Genomic DNA, 19,100 nt, shown 5'->3' with positions numbered 1-19,100 from the left:
TGCTGGGTAAGATGGACCAGCCGGGAATTTCCATGCAATTACTCACCACTGCTACTGGCACTTACTTTGGCCGGCAAAAGTCCTTCTTGTCCGCCGACCCCAGGCTCTGCAAAACACAAAAGACAGATTTCTCTTTTTAACCCTTTGCCAAGCAAGTATCACTGATGGGGATGTGTGGGGAAGCAGTGAAAGGCACATGTCTGTTATTTCCCTGCCCGATGGGTCTGGCTGGGCTGGCTGGACAGGACAGCTTGGACCTCCAGCCATAGGCAGAGCCCACAGCAGCCAAGGATGTAAAGACAGAGAGTTAAACTAGAGGTGAGAGGATGCATTAGATCTGAACTCAGTGTACTCGGGCATGTCTGTCTCCTGTCACCTGCAGAAGTGTGGCACCTTGTGTCAGGAGGGGACTCAAGTCCTTTCAAGTCTGCCCAGCTGGAAAGATGACAAAGTGCAGGGTTTGGTGGAGGGGCTGAGCCACCACTGCTGCAGAGACCCTCTGGTCAGGGGCTGAGCCCCAGGCCCACAGCTCCTGCCAGGAGTGGGAAAACAAAATTCTTCTGCCAAGAAAACCACATCAGGCCCCAAGCACGTGCAAAACTGGGAAGCAGAGACAGCCCCGATGCTCGCTCAGGTTCCCAAGTGCCTCCAACTCCACCCCCAGCACGATGGAGTCTGAGAGCACCACAGATGGGCTGTGCCAGGGTCCCCTGTGACACCCCAGTCAGGCCAAGCCTGCCCGTGGGGACGCTGGGGACGATGGGCACCGCACAGAGCCCAGCTGGGGTGCGTGGCCAGGAGTGTGCACGGCACACACACAGAGTCTGCGCCGCTCCTCATGCCCGATGGGGCCGTGTACCCCACACACATCCCAGTCTCACCCCAACACACCTTGTCCCAGAGGCACCCACAGAAGAGACCGGCCCCCAGCCCTGCTCCGAGGCCCCAGTAAGTGACACGAGCTCCCTGAGCTCAGAACGGTACCTGCACCACGGGGTGTGCAGGGCAGGCCCAACACAGTGGGATGCTCGCGGCAGGCGGCACCGGGACAGACAGACACAGACCCACCAGACCTGGGTGTCGCCAAAGCCGTTGCACCACCACAGCCCTCTCCTCCTTCTCCTCCTCTTCCTCCTTCTCCTTCTCCTCGTCCTGGGGAGGATCCTTGTCCTTGCACCTTGTGGGGTGGGGGGCGGTGAGCAGCAGGCGGGGTGGTCCTGGCCCTGGTCCCGTGTGCCGGTGCGTGCAGGCTCGTGGGAGCCGCTCGGGCTCCGGGGCGGCTGTTGTAGTTTTGCTCTGTGGTTGCCAGGCAATGGCGAGCTCCAACTCGAAACAGCGGGAGCAGCGGGGCCGAATGCTAATCAGGGCCGCAAGAGCAATCCCAAAGCTTCCCCTCACTGGCCAAAACCAAAGAGAGCTCCCACCAAAGCCAGCAGGGAGAGGAGGACCCCAGCTTTTAAGCAGGCAGGGATCCACTGTCACCAAAACATAACCAAAAGGAGGCTCTGGCAAAGCCAGCAAGGTAGGGATGTGTTTCAGTGGTAGGTGACCCTCTCCATGGCACGGAGATGTTGGCTGGTCACCAGCACAGTGGGGAGGCTGCAGCCACCCCATGGCACAGGGTACGTGGGTCTGCATGTGTGACATCCTCGTGCTCAGCCCAGGGCACACAGAGGTCTTGGGGCACAGCTGGGAGCACACAAGGAGCAGCTTCCTTTGGGGTGGGAAACTCATTGGGACTGGCATGGAGCTGTGCCAGGGGAGGGTCAGGTTGGATATCAGGGAAAGGTTCTTCCCCAGAGGCTGCTGGGCACTGCCCAGGCTCCCCAGGGAATGGGCACGGCCCCGAGGCTGCCAGAGCTCCAGGAGCGTTTGGACAGCGCTGCCAGGGATGCCCAGGGTGGGGTTGTTGGGGTGTCTGTGCAGGGCCAGGGTGGGACTGGATGATCCCTGTGGGCCCCTTCCAGCTCAGGAGATCCTGTGGTTCTGTGGTTCTAGGATGTCACCTGCCCTTGTGCCGACTGTCAACATGCAAGAGCTCTGAGCACCCCACCGGGTGGAGATGGGGACAGCCCCTGGCTGTCCCTGCTGCTCCTCTGACCAGCAAGAAGCTGCAGCAAAGCCCCACGAATCAATGGCCAGACACCAAACTGGCCTGATCCAACACTGGCACAACCTGCCCAGGTAGGTGGTGGAGTCTCCATCCTTGGAGACATCCAAGACCCACTGGACATGGTCCTGGCTGTCCAGGACAAGCCAGGGTAGGTGATGCTGCACTGAGCAGGGGATTGGGCTGAGAGATCTCCAGATCCCCAGATCTCCCAAACCACTCCATGCATTCCTGAGGCAGCTGCAAAATGAGCACAGCAGTAACTGCTCAGGGTGAGTGATGGGACCTGAGCGATGGGAACTGTCCTGCAAGCCCACAGCACACCCAGGAACAGCTCCACTCCTTCCAGCACAGCATTCCCATACGGTATTTCCTTACTTCTTTAAACTTGGCACCCAAAACCCTAAGTGATACTTCCCAAACTATGGATCGGTTGCAACAAAGTTCATGAGCCTCGACAAATTCAGTTCCTTCTGCTCTCTGTGCTTGTGGGGATCACGAAGAACTGCTGATATTTAAAGAGAAATCACACTGCTGAAACAACATCTGGAAAACCTGCACCCCACACAGTCAGACCCTCCACCCAGCCACGGCTGAGGTCCATGGGAAAAGCTCCCATCAATGCCATAGCCAGTGGAAAACCAGGATTTTAGATATCTGGGATAAAACAATGAGGAACTAACTTTGCAGAGAGATTAAAAAAACCCAACAATAAATTGGGCAGTGATTACAGCGATGATGAGCCAAAATTGCTGATTTTAAAGCTCATTAAGAAAATAGCAAATAAGGAGGAAAAGCAGAATTCCAGCAGCATGTCCAAGGAATTGGGCCTGGGGCAAGACCAGGAGCTATGAATCAGCTCCTGGCTGTACCACCACCCCAAGGTCTGGCCTCGAGCCATTTCTTCCCATTTTGTGCCTCCGTTTCCCCATATTGCCCCTGCACAGCCCTTTGCCTCCTTACTCCCTTTCCGGAAGAGAACAGGACCAAGCCCAGCAGGCAGATGGAGCTGCACAGGTCAATCCCACCACGCTGCATTTCTCCCTCCTGAGCAAGCACAAAACCAAGGTGGCCACAGATCCAGAGGGCTCTGGGAGAGTGCCCAGGAAAGCACAATCACCAGTGAATGGAGCAGAGTTTGCTGGAGGCCTTTCCAAGGGCAGGGACATCACAACAGCCTGGTAGGAACTGGAGCACTGAGAGAGCTCGGAGCCCAGCCTGGGAAGATCCTCCCCACCAGGGATCACTGATGGCTTGAAGAGGTTCATGAGGGATCACGCAGGGAATGGGCGATGGGAGGCTGTGGGCAGGACTGGCCGTGGGCACTGCCCGCTGGAGAGTCACACACAAAGGGACAGCAGCTGCAGGACTGGACAGTGCCACCAGTGCCACCTGAGTCCCACCGGGTATCGCAGTCTCAGCCACATCCACAGGAGGGGAAGCTACGGGAAAGCAGCCAAGGGAAGGGTGGGATGTAGGGAAGCAGGGTCAGGCAAAGGGAACACACATCCTGGATCTTGGGAAAAATGTCCTGGCACTGGGCTTGAACAGAGTTTCAACACCTCCAGGTGGGAGGGATGGAGCAGGTTTTACAGCCCTCACTGAACAAACCAGTGCAGAGGGGACAGGTCCTCACCTTACTGGGAGCTGGGACTGGCTTTTCTTTTCCTGTGCCTGAAGCCTGGGAACTGAAAGAGGCAGAGGGGAAAAAGGTGGCCTGCTGTTTTCCTGTGCCTTCTGGGAGGAAAGATCAATTCCTCCTGGACTGAGAGGGGACCTGCAGGCTTCTATCAATGCAAATAAACAGTAGGAGCTCAAACACCGGCCTGTGTGCATGCTCTGCTCTGGGATGGTCTCAGCAGTGACTGCTCGTGGCTCCTGTGCATCAGCGCAGAGCTGGGGATGGCAGAGAGGCACAGCTACAGCGTGGCTCAGCTCCCAAATCAACCCTCACAGGGCCCCGGGTACCTCCTGCTGCTGCTCAGGGCGCTGGGAGCCCCTGGCCATGCTGAGACAGAGGGAGAGGGGCATCAGCCAGTTCAGAGTCCCTGTGAGCCCCGAGCCGCAGCGTGAGTCACCCTCCGGCGGGACCCACTGCTGCTCCTCGCTTGCTCACTTCACTGATGACTCAGGGCTGAGGAAGCACAGCTTAAGTTCCTTAATGAAATAACTTTTATCAGCCTGTCTTCCTAAAACAAACACCTCAAGTGAGGCTCGGACCCATCTCCACCCTTTCCTCCTGAGACACTGAGGTGAGGGACCATGGGGATGGGCAGCACAGAGGCACCTGTGGGGCAGGAGCAGCCCCTGCTGCCCTGGCACTTGGCACTGGCCAGGGCAGCCACCAAAAGTTCCCAGGATACCCCCTCCATCCCTCCCGTGCCCACAGTCCTGCTGCCAGCAGGGCGAGGAGAGGAAGGTGGGACACAGGGGTGCTGTCCCAGATGATGAACGCCCCTGGGTCCCCAGGAAGTGTCCAAGGCCAGGTTGGATGGGGCTTGGAGAAACCAGGGATAGTGGAAGGTGTCCCTGCCCATGGCAGGGGGTGGGATGGGATGAGCTCTAAAGTCCTTTCCGACCCAAACCACTCCTTGATTCCACAAATCTGGGCCAACAGGGGTGCTTGAATTTGTTCGTTTAATTTCACTTTTCAGGCACTCAGTAAATAATTTTGTGAGTTACACAATGCAGATAAGCAGGCAGCCCAGATTCCCTAGGCCAGCTCATCTCCAGAGCCAGCCCTGCTGGTCCCCGGTCAGAATTAGCACAGCATGCTGCAGACAGAAATGATGAGCGATTTAAAGGAGTGTGCTGAATTCCAAAATTCAGACCTGGGGTTGGAAACAAGGATGCTCATGGCAGGGCTAAGACAGAGGTATTGTTTTATTTATTTCTTCCCGCCAGCAGACATCAATTCTGTTGTACTTTTTCCTCTCGTAAATGTTGCCAAGCATAATCTCGGCTCATCTTTTTTCTAGGCAGTGTCCCTGGGAGAACAAAGTTATTAGCAAGGCTGAAGAAGCCTCATGCAATTATTTTGCAACTACATCAAAATAATCCCCAAAGACCAGTGGCTGCTCGCAGGTAGCAGCTTTCTAAGTCATTCCAATAAAACCTGGCTCAGTAACTCCCAGCGTAATCAATGCCCACACAAACAAACCAGAGGAAAACTGAGGGATGAGCAATTTTTCCATGCTAGAAGAGGATTCTGCAAAACGAACTCATGAGCCATCACTGGCTGCAGGCTGTGCTGCCACACTGCCATTGTCACCTGCTCACCTCAGCATCCCTGAGCTGCACTTGGAGCTGGGCTGGGCAGATTCCAGGGGGATTTGGGCTTGGGCAGGAGGTGCTTGGCCCCCAGGGCAGGGCAAGGTAGGGTTTGGGGACCACGGCTGCACAGCCTGTCCTCCCCACCCCAGCTGTCCCCCTGGATCCTGGTGGTTCCGCTCCCAGGCCCAGCCATTCCTCAAACTCCGTCTATCTGCAACATGCTGCAGTTATGAGTAATCGGGAGGTGATGCCTGACTGTCGGAAGGGGAATAAAATTCAGAGCCTGGGATGTGAGTGGTTGTTTGGGACGAGGAGGAAGGAGATGGCAGCCCCCAGCCCAGCTCACAGCATGCCCCCAGGCAAGGGCTGGAGCAGCCCCAGGCTGGGCACTCCATGCACCCCATCTCCCTCTGGCAAGGGCTGGCTGAGGAGCCAGAGGGCTCTGGGAATGCTGCCTCCCTCTGTGGACTCCAGCAGCCATCCCACCTGCCATCACCTGCCCCAACACTGCCCCCCTCACCCAGCCCCGGCACTGCCAGGGCCCCGAGCTAATACAGCCCCAAGCAGCCCCAAAACATCAACTGAGGCCAGATGAACCCTCAAATCCTAAAACCTGAATTTCAGGCCGGATGAACCAGATTGCTGAGCTGAAAATCACAGTGATAACTCCTGCCTTCAATGTGGGTCCCAGCCTGGAGGGAGCTCTAGGCCATCAGGCTGGGGGCAGCTTTGCACCCCCAAACGCCATCCGGGGTGGGGAGCAGATCCTGCCTGTGTGCTGAAGTATGGAGAACAAGCAGTGGAGAACAGGGGTGTCGAATAAAGGGTGGGTGACACAGCAAAACAAATCGGGTGGCAGGGGAAGGGTCAGATGGGGCAGGCAGTGCTGCTCAGATGGGAAGGGCTGGCTCAAGGGAAGGAGGGAAGAGGACACAAGCCACTGGGAACCATAGAAGGGTCTTTGCTGGAGGATGGTGTTCTGGCAAGGCCAGAGCACCAGTGGCACCGTGGGGAGGGGTGTGAGCCACCAGCGTGTGCCAGCCCCAGCCTCTCACCATCGTGATCCTGCCTCCTCCTGCCTCGACCCCAAAGGCTCTGAGGAGGGGGTGGTGAAGCCCCCAGACCTGACCCAGCCAGGGGAGGATGCCAATGGCTCCAGCACATTCATTCTTCCACAGGTACCTCATCGCAGGCAGCTCAGAGCGGGGCCTGACGCAGCTCTCACACTCGCCTGCAAACAGCCCTGTCCCTGTGCACGCACACGGGGCAGTGATGCACATCTGAGCTGGGCTTTGAGTCCAATGGGAGGTGAAAAACAAGCTGGAAAGCAGAGAAAAGGAGGTTTGGACCACTGAGGGGGGAAGGAGAAAGGAACCATGGCTATGCACAAGCGGTACACTGAAGTAATCCAGAGAACAGGACCAAGGCCCTGCAGGCACCCCTCAGCAGAGCAGCAAACCCCACACCTGGGAGCTGGGGAGCTCCTGGTGTCCTGCAGCAGCTGTCCCTGCCCAGGACACCACAGACCCCCGGGGACACCGTTTCAGTGTCTCCCTGATGCCACAGCCTTGCTCAGACACCGCCCTGAGCCCAGCACCCCACAATGCCAGGACGTCCTTCTGCGACCAGCTGGGCACCAGCCTGCTCCAGCTCAGCTCCATGGAGGTTCAGTGCTGACTCTGGCTGCTCAGCCACCCCACAGCTGGGAGCCAGGAGGGGACACTTGGCTGTTTTTCTAGGGCCTGAAACACAAACGTAAACCTGGTTCTTTGGAAAATGGGGTGACTACCCAGAGGGTGCTGGGCACTGCCCAGGCTCCCCAGGCAATGGGCACGGCCCCGAGGCTGCCAGAGCTCCAGGAGCGTTTGGACAGCGCTGCCAGGGATGCCCAGGATGGGGTTGTTGGGGTGTCTGTGCAGGGCCAGGAGCTGGACTTGGGTCCAACTCTTGGGTCCAACTTGGGTCCCATCCCTGAGGGTCCATTCCAGGGTATTCCATGATTCTGTGATCACCACCCAGCCTCTCCCTGAGCCCCAGGACAGTGATGGGGTGGGCCCTCCGGGACAGCAGCCCCATCACCGGCCCCTCACTCCAAAGCACGTCTCTGCAGCTCAGCCTGACCCTGCCAGCACGTTGTACACTCTTCAGGGCCAGGCCAAGCTAGAACAGTGTCAAATTTCCCAACATCATTAATTCTGCTCCTCTTCCTTCTCCTCCACTCGGAGCTCACCCCTACAGGTGCACTGTGCAGGGGAGCAGGGATCTGTGTTGGAGCAGGAGGAAGGAGCCAGGCCCTGGTCCCACAAGCCACGCCAGTGACCCCCGCCTCCCACCACCTCCTTCCCTCAGCAGTTACACCCACACAGCCGGGCTGGCTGCAGCACAGACCCTCACAGTGACCTGGGGCTCTTCATCAGCCGTGTACGGAGGACCAGCTCCACCCCAACCTGCCTTCTTGTGGGAGGAAAAGCAAGTGTGCTCAGGAGCATCTGCCAGCACCCCCATTAAACAAGCCTGTTTGCACTCCATCCTTGCCTTCCCACCCCTCGCAGCATCTTCCCAGCCCGGCTTTCCCCCACTGAGCCTCCTCCCAGCCACGCTCCCCATGCCAAGGGGGGCTCACCTGCAAACCCCTTGCAGCTCACACCACATTAAGGCTGACCCAAGCTTCAAAGCATTTCTTTACTGAGAGCTCATCCAGGAAACTTTGCTTTCCCCGCTGCTATTGTACTGCTGCATGCCTTTAGGAATTCATTCATGCACAGACAGCCACGCAGGCACGCACAGGCTCTGTGTTGGAGGCTCCCTGTGGAAGGAGCTCCCAGAGCCCTGCCGAGGCCGGCACAGCCCGACCCTGCACTTGCTGCTTCTCCGGATGGAAGAACTTGTCAAAAATTGCTGGCAAAACCAGGGGACCTTGTAAACCTGCCAGCTCCACAGCACCCAGGGTGACAGGCACGCACAGGCCTGGGCACCTTGGCTCCGTGTTGTCATCCATCCAACCCTCTGGAGTGGCAGGGAGGATGCGGGAGGTGCCGGGAGAGCCGCAGACACGGGGCTGCACAGTCACCCATGGCCAGCACCACCGTGGGGCTGCACACTCTCCCTTCTCCACCTTATTTGTCCTTCTTTTCCATGATTACAGCCTGCAAACTATTACAGCAGCTTGGAGCACATCGGGAAGGAGCTGTGCTTGGGTTTAAGTGTTTGCAGGATCAGGGCTGAGCTGTGGAGCTGAACTCGCTGCTATTTATAGCAGGAAGCCCTGAGCACAGCACGCGCTGGAGGGGAGCGTGGCCGGGCCTGTGTTCCTGCTAAAACCTGGTGGGTTTTTTTATTTTGCCTCATTTTGGGGATGCCAGCTGCCTGATCTCATAATTGCATTCATGTGCTGCCTGGTATTTACAAATGGTTTTGCTATTTTTTAATCTTTGGGCACACCAGGTCATAGAGGCACAGAATGGTTTGGGTTGAAAGAGACCTTAAAGCTCATCCCATTCCACCCCCCGCCATGGGCAGGGACACCTTCTGCTAGAGCAGGCTGCTCCAAGCCCCATCCAGCCTAGCCTTGGACACTTCCATCCTCCCACATGTTTATACTCATTTATAGGTGAAGTTCTATCTTTCCTCACTGGATCAAAAAACAAAAAAGACAGGAAAAGAAGCTGGATCTGAGTAGTCAGCTCCCAGCTCCCAGGGCCTGCAGCTAATTAATTACACCCTGTCCTGCATCGTGCTCTTCACACGCGGCCCCGCGCGCCCGCAGCCTGGCTGGGTGTCAGCAGCCTGACAGCAGCTCTGCCTTCCAGCCCGGCTAATTACAGCGTGGGGAGCAAGCGAGGGTGCCCTCCCTGCCCTCCTCTTCCCTCTGCTCTCCTCTCCTCCCTTCCCATCCCGTCCCCTCCCTGCTGGTTGCTCCACTGCTGCTGCAGCCTCTGACAAAGGAGCCAGGGCTGCAGCTCGGGCTGGGAAAGACCTTTCCCTGAGGCACCCACGGGAACCAGCACAAGGGTGAGGGTCTCCAGGACACTGTGTCAGGGGGTGTCCAAGGGCCCTGACCCCCAGGGATACCCGGGCAGGGGGCAGGCTGGCCACCACACCCCCACCCTACCCCACTGCAGAGCCAGGCCATTGGTCCCATCCCATCCCTGCTGTCCTTCCAGCCACCTCACCTCTTCTCGGACAGAGCTCTGCATCCCCCTTGTCTCTCCTGCTGCCTTCAGACACCCCCGGCACTGGATCTGGGGGAACCCCTCCAGTCTGCCTGGAAAACCAAGTTCATGGGAATGTCCCCCTCCTCCGGCAGCCTCAGCCCCTCGGCAGGGACAAGGCACCAGATGTCAGCGGACACAGCGGGGTGTCCCCACCTCCACTGCCTGGGGTTTGCTACCCACGGGGGAGCCTGGGCAGCACCAGAGGCCCCCGAGCAGGCAGCAATGCCTTTGTCTCAGTGAGTGGGACCAGGATCAACAAAGCACAACACCCTCAGGAAGTGCCCTCTGTCATCAAACCACTCCTGGGGTAGCACACGTGGGAAAAGGGGGAGGATCTGAGCAGAGCAGGGATCCGGGGGACCTGGCTGGTCACCCGCCCCCAAGTTACTAACAGCCACGAGACCTGCAGGGACACAAATGGAGCAGCAGGAATCACACAGAACCCAGCCCTCACACGAGACACAGAATCCTACAGTGCTGGAATGGGTTGGAAGGAACCTTAAATCTCATCCCATCCCACCCCTGCCCTGGGCAGGCACACCTTCCACTAGCCCAGGGTGCTCCAAGCCTGGCCCAGAACACGTCCTGGGATCCAGGGGCAGCCACAGCTTCTCTGGACAACAACCTCCACCCACAGCTCAAAACACCATTGGAGAGCAGCTCTCTCATGCTTTTGGCCCTGAAAGTGGCTCCCCAAGGTCACACAACACCTGACTCAAACAGTGTCAGTGTGAATCCCCACTCCTGGGAACGTGACTGCCACCACAAAATGATCTTAACTGCTCCTAGCCCTGGAGGAAGAGCAGGGCTGTTTGCAGAATGGCATGCCTACCACGAAACAAGGCTGCTGCTCACAGCTGGCCTCTCCATCACCCTCCTCTTCCTCCTCAGTAGCCAGCACTGAGCCCAATGCACAGGAAACCTGCTCCTCCTGCACTGCTCATCCCCGGGGAGCTGATGGGGCTGGGCAAGCCACGTGCTACAAAAGGCTACAACACATTCCTGGGGTGCTGCCTCAGCTTTACCCCAAGCCAACAGGAGCTAAAATGTGCTTTGGTCAGGACAGGGAGAGATGTGACTTGGAGGGAGAGCCTGAGCTGCACCAATCCAGAGCAAACCCACTGCTCAGACATAGCAGGAACCACCTCGCTACCTGGGTAACACTGCAAGGTCTGTTCTGAGCACCCCTTTGCCACCATCCCTGGCCCAAGGTAACTCCTCTAGGCCTAAAAATTCACTTTTACTCTCAAGTTAAAAGTGTTTGTTTTTTTAAATAGGGCTTGTATGGTATGAACCAACTCATTCTGGAGCAGCAAGCTCTCCGAAATTCATATGAAGCTGTGGCTGCCCCATCCCTGGAAGTGCCAGGTTGGACGGGGCTTGCAGCACCCTGGGACAGTGGAAGGTGTCCCTGCCCACAGCAGGGAGTGGAAGGAGATGGGCTTCAAGGTCCCTTTGAGATGGGTCCCTTCCATCCCAAACCATTCCATGATTCTAGGATAATATGCCACAGGTTTTTGGGAGCATCACCAAGGCGAGCAGAGAAAAATTGACAAGAACCTTATCTATTTTGGTTACAGGTGAGGCTTTAAGAAGAAAGAGCCCCTGGAGCTTTACACATTTCTCTTGGAACAGCCTTTCCTGAGGGATGGAAGCACTGGTTCAGTCCTGGCCACCCACTTCTCATCCAGACAGGAGAGAAGAAGGAGCCAGGGGACGAGGATAGCCCTCCATCCCCACAAAGCACACAGCTTCCCACAAAGCCACCCTGCCTGGGAGTAAGACTGAGGTCAGCAATAAGGTGGGGACAACAACGACCTTGCCATGTCCCCAAGTCCCAAGTGGAAAGGGGCTGGGACAGCCAGTCCCTCACTGCTCCTGCAACTGCATCTGTACCCTGAGCACTTACACAGGCTCCAGCCAGCCAACCACCACCGTTAGGAATCAAACTCCATAAAGGAAGCACAAGACACACTACAGAATAAATTGAGTACATTAGAAAAAGCCCGGAGGGGAAAAATAGATTTTTGGAACGTGTTCTCAATCTCATTAATTGGGAAGACAGCCTTGGAGGGGGAAAAAAATGATTATATCCTCCCCAAACCATTATCCACTCTTCAGAGTGTATCATATGAAAACAGTTATATAAAAGAATAAATTATATTTGGAATGGCAAGAACCCCAGAATAAAGCTAGGAACTCTGATGTTCCCATATAAAGATAGGAGACAGCTATCTGTTCCAAATTTTCCAGTTTTCTGCTGCGCCAATTCAAATTCACTACATACCAGCATGGCCATATAAAGGGGACTCCACCCATGTGAGCTTGGAAAGAGCAGTAATCCCCCAAACTATCAATTTAATGTATGGGGATAGAAAATGAGGGAAGAATGTTCTCCCAGAAGGAGCGCTCTGTTAACGACATGGCACAGGGCTCCAGAACGTGCACACAGGAATATCATTTACAGGGACTTCTGCGTTGTGAGACCCGAGCTGAAATGGAGATTTCTGCACGCAGACACCATCGATGCTGCACATTAAATGTCCGTTTCCAGATCCAATGCAAACTTCATTTTTGTTTTATTTTCTACTATTTGCTCAGTGTCACGTTTCTTGGCCGGCACTAGGAAATCCTCTCTTCCTTGGGGGTTTGTAAATTAATTTTCAGCCCATCTTGCTCAGGCTTTTCCCTGAGCAGCAGGGGAGTGAGGATGGCTCGGGGCAGGGCTAGCACCAGGCAGGGTCCTCTCAGGGTCCTCTGACCCCTGTGGAGATGTTCCAGTCCCAGGCTGGGATGCAGGTGCTGACCACAGCACCCACCCATGCAGGAACCCCCACACGGGCAGCCTCAAGCTCCCCCTACCCTGCACTGGATCCGAGGTGGATAAAAACCCTCCTTTTTCCTGGATTTCTGCAGATGCAACACAGCGTTGGGAACGCTGTTAGCATCAGCACATGGCACTGGTGTGGGCGCAGCAGCGAGGGGCAGGTGACACAAACACGGGAGGCAGGACGTGACCCTGAGTCTGGCCACCTACTCCCGAGCCCCCAGGAATGTGTTGTGGTGTTTGAAACTGCACAACGAGCTGGTTCCTTGCCTGAACTGCACAAACAATGCCCTAAGTGCAGGTGCTAGCCTTCCAAGTTTCCTTTCCTGTTTGGAATTCCTACGCAGAAGATCCAGGGAGTGTCCCAGCAGCTCCATATTCCTCCCACCAGTCCTGTGGAGCCACTGCTCACAGCACCAGGTGAGAAGATGGGAAGGACAGCTAGGAGATGGAAATCTGGGCCAGGACATGGAAATGAGGGCTACAGCCTATCTTTCATCAGTTTTTAAACCAGTCAAGGGCCGGGGACAGACCCCCCTTGTCACTGGTCTGAAGCTTCCAGGTCCTTCTCCCTGGAAGTGTCCAAGGCCACTTTGGAGGGGGCTTGGAGCAGCCTGGTCTAGGGGAGGGTGTCCCTGCCCATGGCAGGGGGTTGGTACAACACAAGCTTTAAGCTTCCTTCCAACCCAAACCATTCCACGATTTTATGAAGAAGCAGCCTGAAGAAGAAATTATTTCCTCCAGCTCTGCCAATCTAATAAAAATCATTACAAAACAAAACCAAAAGATAAAACCTGAAAAGTAAGAACCTTCTAGAAAGACCTCTGCTCATGCCCTGAGACCCTGATGAGGACCAGCAGCACCACGTCTGAACTCCCCCCGCACCATCGGCACCGCGCGGCACCGGCGCCGGAGCCGGCAGCGCCCTGGAAAGGAGCCGGCAGCCAACAGCGAGCCCTGTCCAAGCCATCAGGATGGATATGCAGATAAACCAGGTCAGAGAAGTGTTTCCATCCCGGCCAGACAGTGACTAAGAGACGGCATTAATTTGTTACTCAGCCCAAGCTTAACTTTTCAGGCCAAGAAGAGCCAAATGGTCGTTCCAAGTGAAAAAATACTGCAGGATGCATTCCTTTGCTCTGTCCCAGGAATACCCAGGGATTCATGATTTCAAGATGGAGCTGACAGCTCTTTCATCTATCACTAAGAATAACAAACCAACCTTTCTGGTTTTCTTTTCTTTCCCCAAATGCTGTTTACTGGTCACAAGAAGCCACACGTCATGCTCCCACACCGCTCCAGGGAGGTGGGGCTGGATGAGCTCCACATGCTCTCAGAGTGGCACAGCGAACCACCACAGACAACAGGAAGTTGTTTTATTGGCAGTCCTGCTGTCAGCACAGAGAATGGAGTGCATGTAAGGGAGCACCCACCTTCCACCCCTCTCTGGACTCAGCGTGAAGGCTCCCGGGAGCTTTACCAGGCATGTGAGACTGAGAACACAAATGACAAACCCTTTGCAGCTTGAAAGACCTTCCAAATTTATTCAGAATTTGAGAACCTGCTCCAGCACCTGTGCCTGTTGCACTGCCTGGTTGGGACAGTCCCCACACGACAGCAGGTACAGGACAGCAGCTCCGTGCCAGGGTGCATGCCCAGGTGAAGGGACAGCAGCCCAATGCCTCACTGCAGGGCCCAGTGACCCCTACACCACACAGCCGGTTGGGTATCACCAGAACCTATCACACAACAGCCTTTTACTTATTTTTGCCTTCTGGGGCCTCCAGAAAATGGTGTTTTCAATGACTGGACTCAGAGACTCATCCAACATCCTGCCAAGACGGGGACAGTTGTGCCCAGGGAGAGGCATCCCCAGCCCCACTGGTGCCCTCCTGTCCCCAGGCTGAGGCTGCAAGGCCTGGGGCACAGCAGGGTCCCTGGGGTGCCCCACACCACTACAAAGCATTTGTTCCTGCAGGCAGAGGAGGTTTGATGCTGTCAGCCTGGCCAAGTGCTGCACAGCAGAGCTCTAGGCAAACACTGCCACAGGGCTCACATCCAACTGCATCCGCAGATGGAGCAGAAGGGATGTCCATGACACAGCCTTGGTAAATCCTGGCAGAGAGCTCACACCATGTCACACCCACATCTTGTTTTATAAAACCATGTGCTGTCTCACAGTGGGTCAGGTCAGAGCTGTGCAGAGCTTTCAGCCCCAGCACCCCTCTCCTGAAAAGCTTCCAAACCAGCTCTGCCAAGGGGCCATGATCCAGAGCTCCAAATCCACCTCCCTGCGGCCACCCAGCACGAGAGCTGGTACCACACACTGCTGCCTGGCCCCTCTGGCACCCAAACCCTTCTCCTCCACCACTCAGGACCTGGGAACCAGTTTCAATCCATAACCAAACAAGCCTAAGGAATGCCTGTGGGACAGTGGCGTGATGGGAGAGCCCAGAGAGGCCCAGCCCCACGAAGGATCTCGGGGGCAGCACGCTGTCACCTGAGGGACAGCACGGTGACAGTCCTCGTGGAAACCAGGGAGATGGGGCCCACCTGGTCCCCAGAAAACCCCAGCCAGCTCCAGCTGGGCTGGGCTGCTGTAGGAGGGCAGCCCAGCCCAGCATCCCCAGGCAAGGCAACGCGCACGGAGAGAGGCTCTTACATTGAGGCAGGGCATCCTCCTGCGGCAGCCGAGGCGACTCGGAAGGGCTGTGCCGAAAGGCAGCGGCCGCTCGGGAGGCAGGTGACACATCCTGCGTGCAAAAGGCACATCTCCAACCCGCTGGGGCTTTCAGGGCTGGGCAGGGCTCCTGCTCCTCCCCGTGCCGCCCACAGCCCTTCCTTGTGGCACCTACTCCCGGTCCCACCCTGCGGCTCCTGCCATGTCCTCGTGCTCACCCCATCCCACCGGCTCCTGCCAGCTCCGGGTCGGAGGGCATGGGAACCCTCCAAAACTAGGGTAAGGATTGGGCCAAGCCCACACCCCATTTAGCCATGGCTCAGAGCCACGGCAGCTCAGGGCCAGCTGCTGCAATGCCACTGGAGAGATCACCCCTCTGGCGTGTCCCTTGTCGGGCACAGCCCCTCCTCTGGCACGTCCTCGCACACACAGGGGTCTGTGCAGAGCTCACCTCTGCACTCCACAGGGCAGCAGTCCCCCAGGATGCTTGCTGGGCCCATCTGGCCTTCGCCACAGCCAGAGCCACAAAGTCTTTATGAACCCCGTGAAAAAAACAACTGCCTTGAATTCATTTCTGCTTTTTCCCAGCAAATCTCTTTGGTACCCCCCTAGTCTGATGTGAAATCACTCACCATCTCTGTAGTACTCAGAGCTGCACAGAGGTCCCTGCTTCTTCCCTATCTTTCTCTTCTTCTTCCTTCTTCTCTCCTCCTTGTCCTCCTCCTCTCCCTCCTGGGTGGCCGGGCTCTCCCTGCCGGGAGGGCAGCAGCCTATTCCAAGATTCCTATCCGGCCGCCCACAGCCTCTCCCAACAATTACAGGCCTCTGCGGCTGTCCCAGGTAAGCAGCAATGACAGACCTCGAGGCAACTTCCATGGAAATGTCTGTTCAGAGGCAAAGTTACCCATCCCTGCCAACTCCTGCCTGAAGAGGAGCATCCTGCATGCCCCGGCAGCGTGACGATCCCAAACCACCCGATGGAGGGAGATGAAATGACACCAACCCGTCCCTAGAAAACAAGGGTGTAAGTATTCCCTAGGGTCCCTGCATCATTCCAGTGGCCCCATCCCCAGTCCCGTGGCTCCTTCCCAGCACAGACAGGTCTGTGGGGCTGGGGTGGCCACCCCAAAAGCTTGCACGAGCCCACCATTTGCAAAGACAAAGTGATCCTTTAATGCCACATCCACACCCAAAGGTTACTGGTGAAAACCCACGGGACAATCTCTGGCAGGCACACTCGAGATGTGGGTGCTGGGGCACTGGGCAGTGCAGGGGAGGGCCCTGGGCAGCGGCTGCAGGAGAAGCCTCAACCCCTGAGCTCAGGGTGGAGCCGCTCCCCGGAGAGGCCCAGCTGGGGTGGCAGTGGGGCACAGGGTGATGGGCTGTGGCTCTCACCAAACACTCGCTTCCTCTCTGACTTCTTGGGTGTGATCACAATGAAAGCCCAGAACCCCCATCCAAAGGGCAAAGCTGGGAATTCCCAGCTCCAGCAGACACCAAGCCCACGCTGCTGATAGGAACTGCTGGTATAAGGTACAGCAAACTTACAGCTCCTCTCCCCACAAACCCCTCCATGTTCCACGAGCAGCGAATGGCATTGTTCCCATCCCACAGAAGCCAGTGAAGCCATCGCTCCCTTGCCTTATGCCAGTGTGACTGTCAGCCCTGCCCAGCAGCACTGCCCCTGCCAGATCAACGCTCAGCACAGACTCACCCCAGCTTCCCTGTGCTTTGAAAACAGCAGCCTCCGACCTCAGGAGGGGTTTGTGCCCTCAGCAGGGTCCTGTGTTCCCCACTCCCACGGTCTGTCCCATAAAAGCCCTCCCACCTCCCTGCTAAGCAGGACAACCAGAACCCCCAGTCCTGTCCATCCACTGCCCAGAGGCAGCAGCACTGCAAGGAGCTCCCCGGTCACTTCCCACTGGTCTGCCTGTGTATCTGAGGGACACGTGGCAGATGGGCACGCCAGGGAGGATGCAGGAGCCTCTGGTCCAGCACAAGCTTGTGGCAAGTGAACAGCACCCAAATCTCGCTGACCACAGGTGGAGAGAGTGACTTAGAAATAAATGTGAGCATAGATCTTCGGGAAGGGCGAGGAGGGAAAAGGGTGAGGAAGAACTGGCTGAACTGGGATAAAGACACTCCTGCATCCAGACCCCATTTCTCTCCAGAAAAAGCCAGAAGCTCACCAGGAGTTTGTGTTAAAACCTCTGATCTTCACTGGGGTTTCAGCCCCGGGCACTGCATGTTCACACAGCCAGGGACAGCCACTGCCCAAATTCAGCTTTAATCCAAATAGCATTTAGAAGATACTCCAGGGATTAAGTGACCTGACAAGCCACAGGCACACCCAGGGACAGAAAACTAATGGTGTGTGTCACAACAGGGCTGTGATCACATGGCCCTCCTGGCACTCAGCCCATGTGCCTCAGTTTACCCAGTCATTATGGGCAGGTGCGGCACTGCCCAGCTCCTGCAGGGCAGGGGGAGGTCAGGTGCATATCATGGAATCATGGGATCATGGGATCATGGAATGGCTTGGGTTGGAAGAGACCTCAAAGCCCATCTCATTCCCACCCCCTGCCATGGGCAGGGACACCTTCCACTAGCCCAGGCTGCTCCAAGCCCCAATGTCCAGCCTGGCCTTGGACACTGCCAGAGATCCAGGGGCAGCCACAGCTGCTCTGGGCACCCTGTGCCAGGGCCTGCCCACCCTCCCAGGGAACAATTCCTTCCCAATATCCCATCTAACCCTACTCTCTCTCAGTTCAAAGCCATTCCCCCATGTCCCATCACTACATGGCCTTGCAAATATATATATATATACACACACACACACAGAGCCTCCCACGCACACGTATTATACACGTATTTGTCATTTGTGTTTAATAGTGCTGATCCCAGGACTGCTCCCAGGGGAAGCACAGCCCCGTGCTGCTTTGGCTGGGGGTCGGGATGAACAAGCAGGAGGAGGGAGGAAAGCCATGGCCCTGGGGGGTCTGCCTGCAATCAGGCAGCATTTCAGCAGTGGTGAGGGAAGAAATTAAAGAAATAAATCGTATTTCGTTCGTGCTTGGTGAACACTCACTAGAGAGTCATGATGAAACCTCGCATATGCTTTTCCAGGCAGGAGTCAGCGGTGCTGGGAATCACGGGCTGGTCCCGGGGTGGCACGGGGATGTGGGTACTCACAGCAGGAACAGGATGGATGCTGATGGGGAGTGAGGTGTCAGAGCACAAGGAGCTCCGGCTGGGGATGTGGGGTAAAGCAATGGATTTGCTGTGCCTGAAAAACTGAGCTGAGATGGGATGGTGGGAGAGGAGCTGAGGGAGGAGAGGGGACGTGCAGCCCTGCAGCTGGCACAAGAGGGGCAGCAGAAAACTCCCTTCACAGACCCTGCCTGATGCCACCACGGCACTGCTGGGGCTGGAGACCACCTGCTCCCCTGCCTGTCCCCTGCCCTCGGGAATGAGCTGGCCAGGAGCATCCCAACGCCTCAGGATTCCCAGCAGCAGCAGCAGCAGAGTGGGCATGGCCGCCTGCTAAAGAAAAAAAGGAATTAGCAAAGCCATTTTTGGGGCAAAAAGGCCCTTTTTGGAGAGGAGGGGAGGGAAAAAAAAAAAAAAGGAAAGACAAAACCGCTGTGTAAGAGATTGAGGGGGGGGGGGGAAGTTGAAAAAAAATCCCTGGGGAATTGTGGAGAAGAAGAAAGAGCATAGACACGCCAGGCGAGCTGGAGCGAGAGCCAGGGAGCAGGAAGCGCCTAACTAGGATGGAGACAGAGATACTACAGAGCCCTGGTGACGTCATGCCGGAGTCGCAGCGGTTTCCAAAACAACTCCAAACTCCAGCGCCCAGAGAGGGAGTGAGGAGTGCGGAGAAGTGGAAACGAGATGGGGCTCGGCGCTCAGAGGGAGCTGGAACAGGAGCTGGAGGCGTCTGCGGAGCCGAGCCTGCTCCCAGCTCCCCGTCGGTTTGCTCTGGCGGGACGGGCT

General features: G+C 56.6%; 1 protein-coding gene across 9 annotated transcripts in view; it reads right to left on the bottom strand.

The window, feature by feature from the left end:
• The window catches only part of LOC116451916 (ankyrin repeat and fibronectin type-III domain-containing protein 1-like), a 246,714-nt gene that overhangs the window by 74,823 nt on the left and 152,791 nt on the right, over positions 1 to 19,100 (bottom strand). For 5 of the 9 annotated variants that reach the window (XM_032125878.1, XM_032125880.1, XM_032125879.1 and 2 more), the window contains exon 4: positions 66 to 106. In XM_032125878.1, coding sequence (XP_031981769.1) covers positions 66 to 106 — 41 coding nt within the window. Of the gene's footprint in view, positions 1 to 65; positions 107 to 15,086; positions 15,185 to 15,736; positions 15,785 to 19,100 lie in introns of those variants that run through there. The other 4 variants (XM_032125881.1, XM_032125883.1, XM_032125882.1 and 1 more) reach the window with 3 other exon arrangements.

Source organism: Corvus moneduloides, chromosome 16, assembly GCF_009650955.1.
Source record: "Corvus moneduloides isolate bCorMon1 chromosome 16, bCorMon1.pri, whole genome shotgun sequence".
NCBI lineage: Eukaryota > Metazoa > Chordata > Aves > Passeriformes > Corvidae > Corvus > Corvus moneduloides.
Note: the sequence above shows the minus strand (reverse complement) of the source record. Positions and strands in the feature narration are given on the sequence as shown.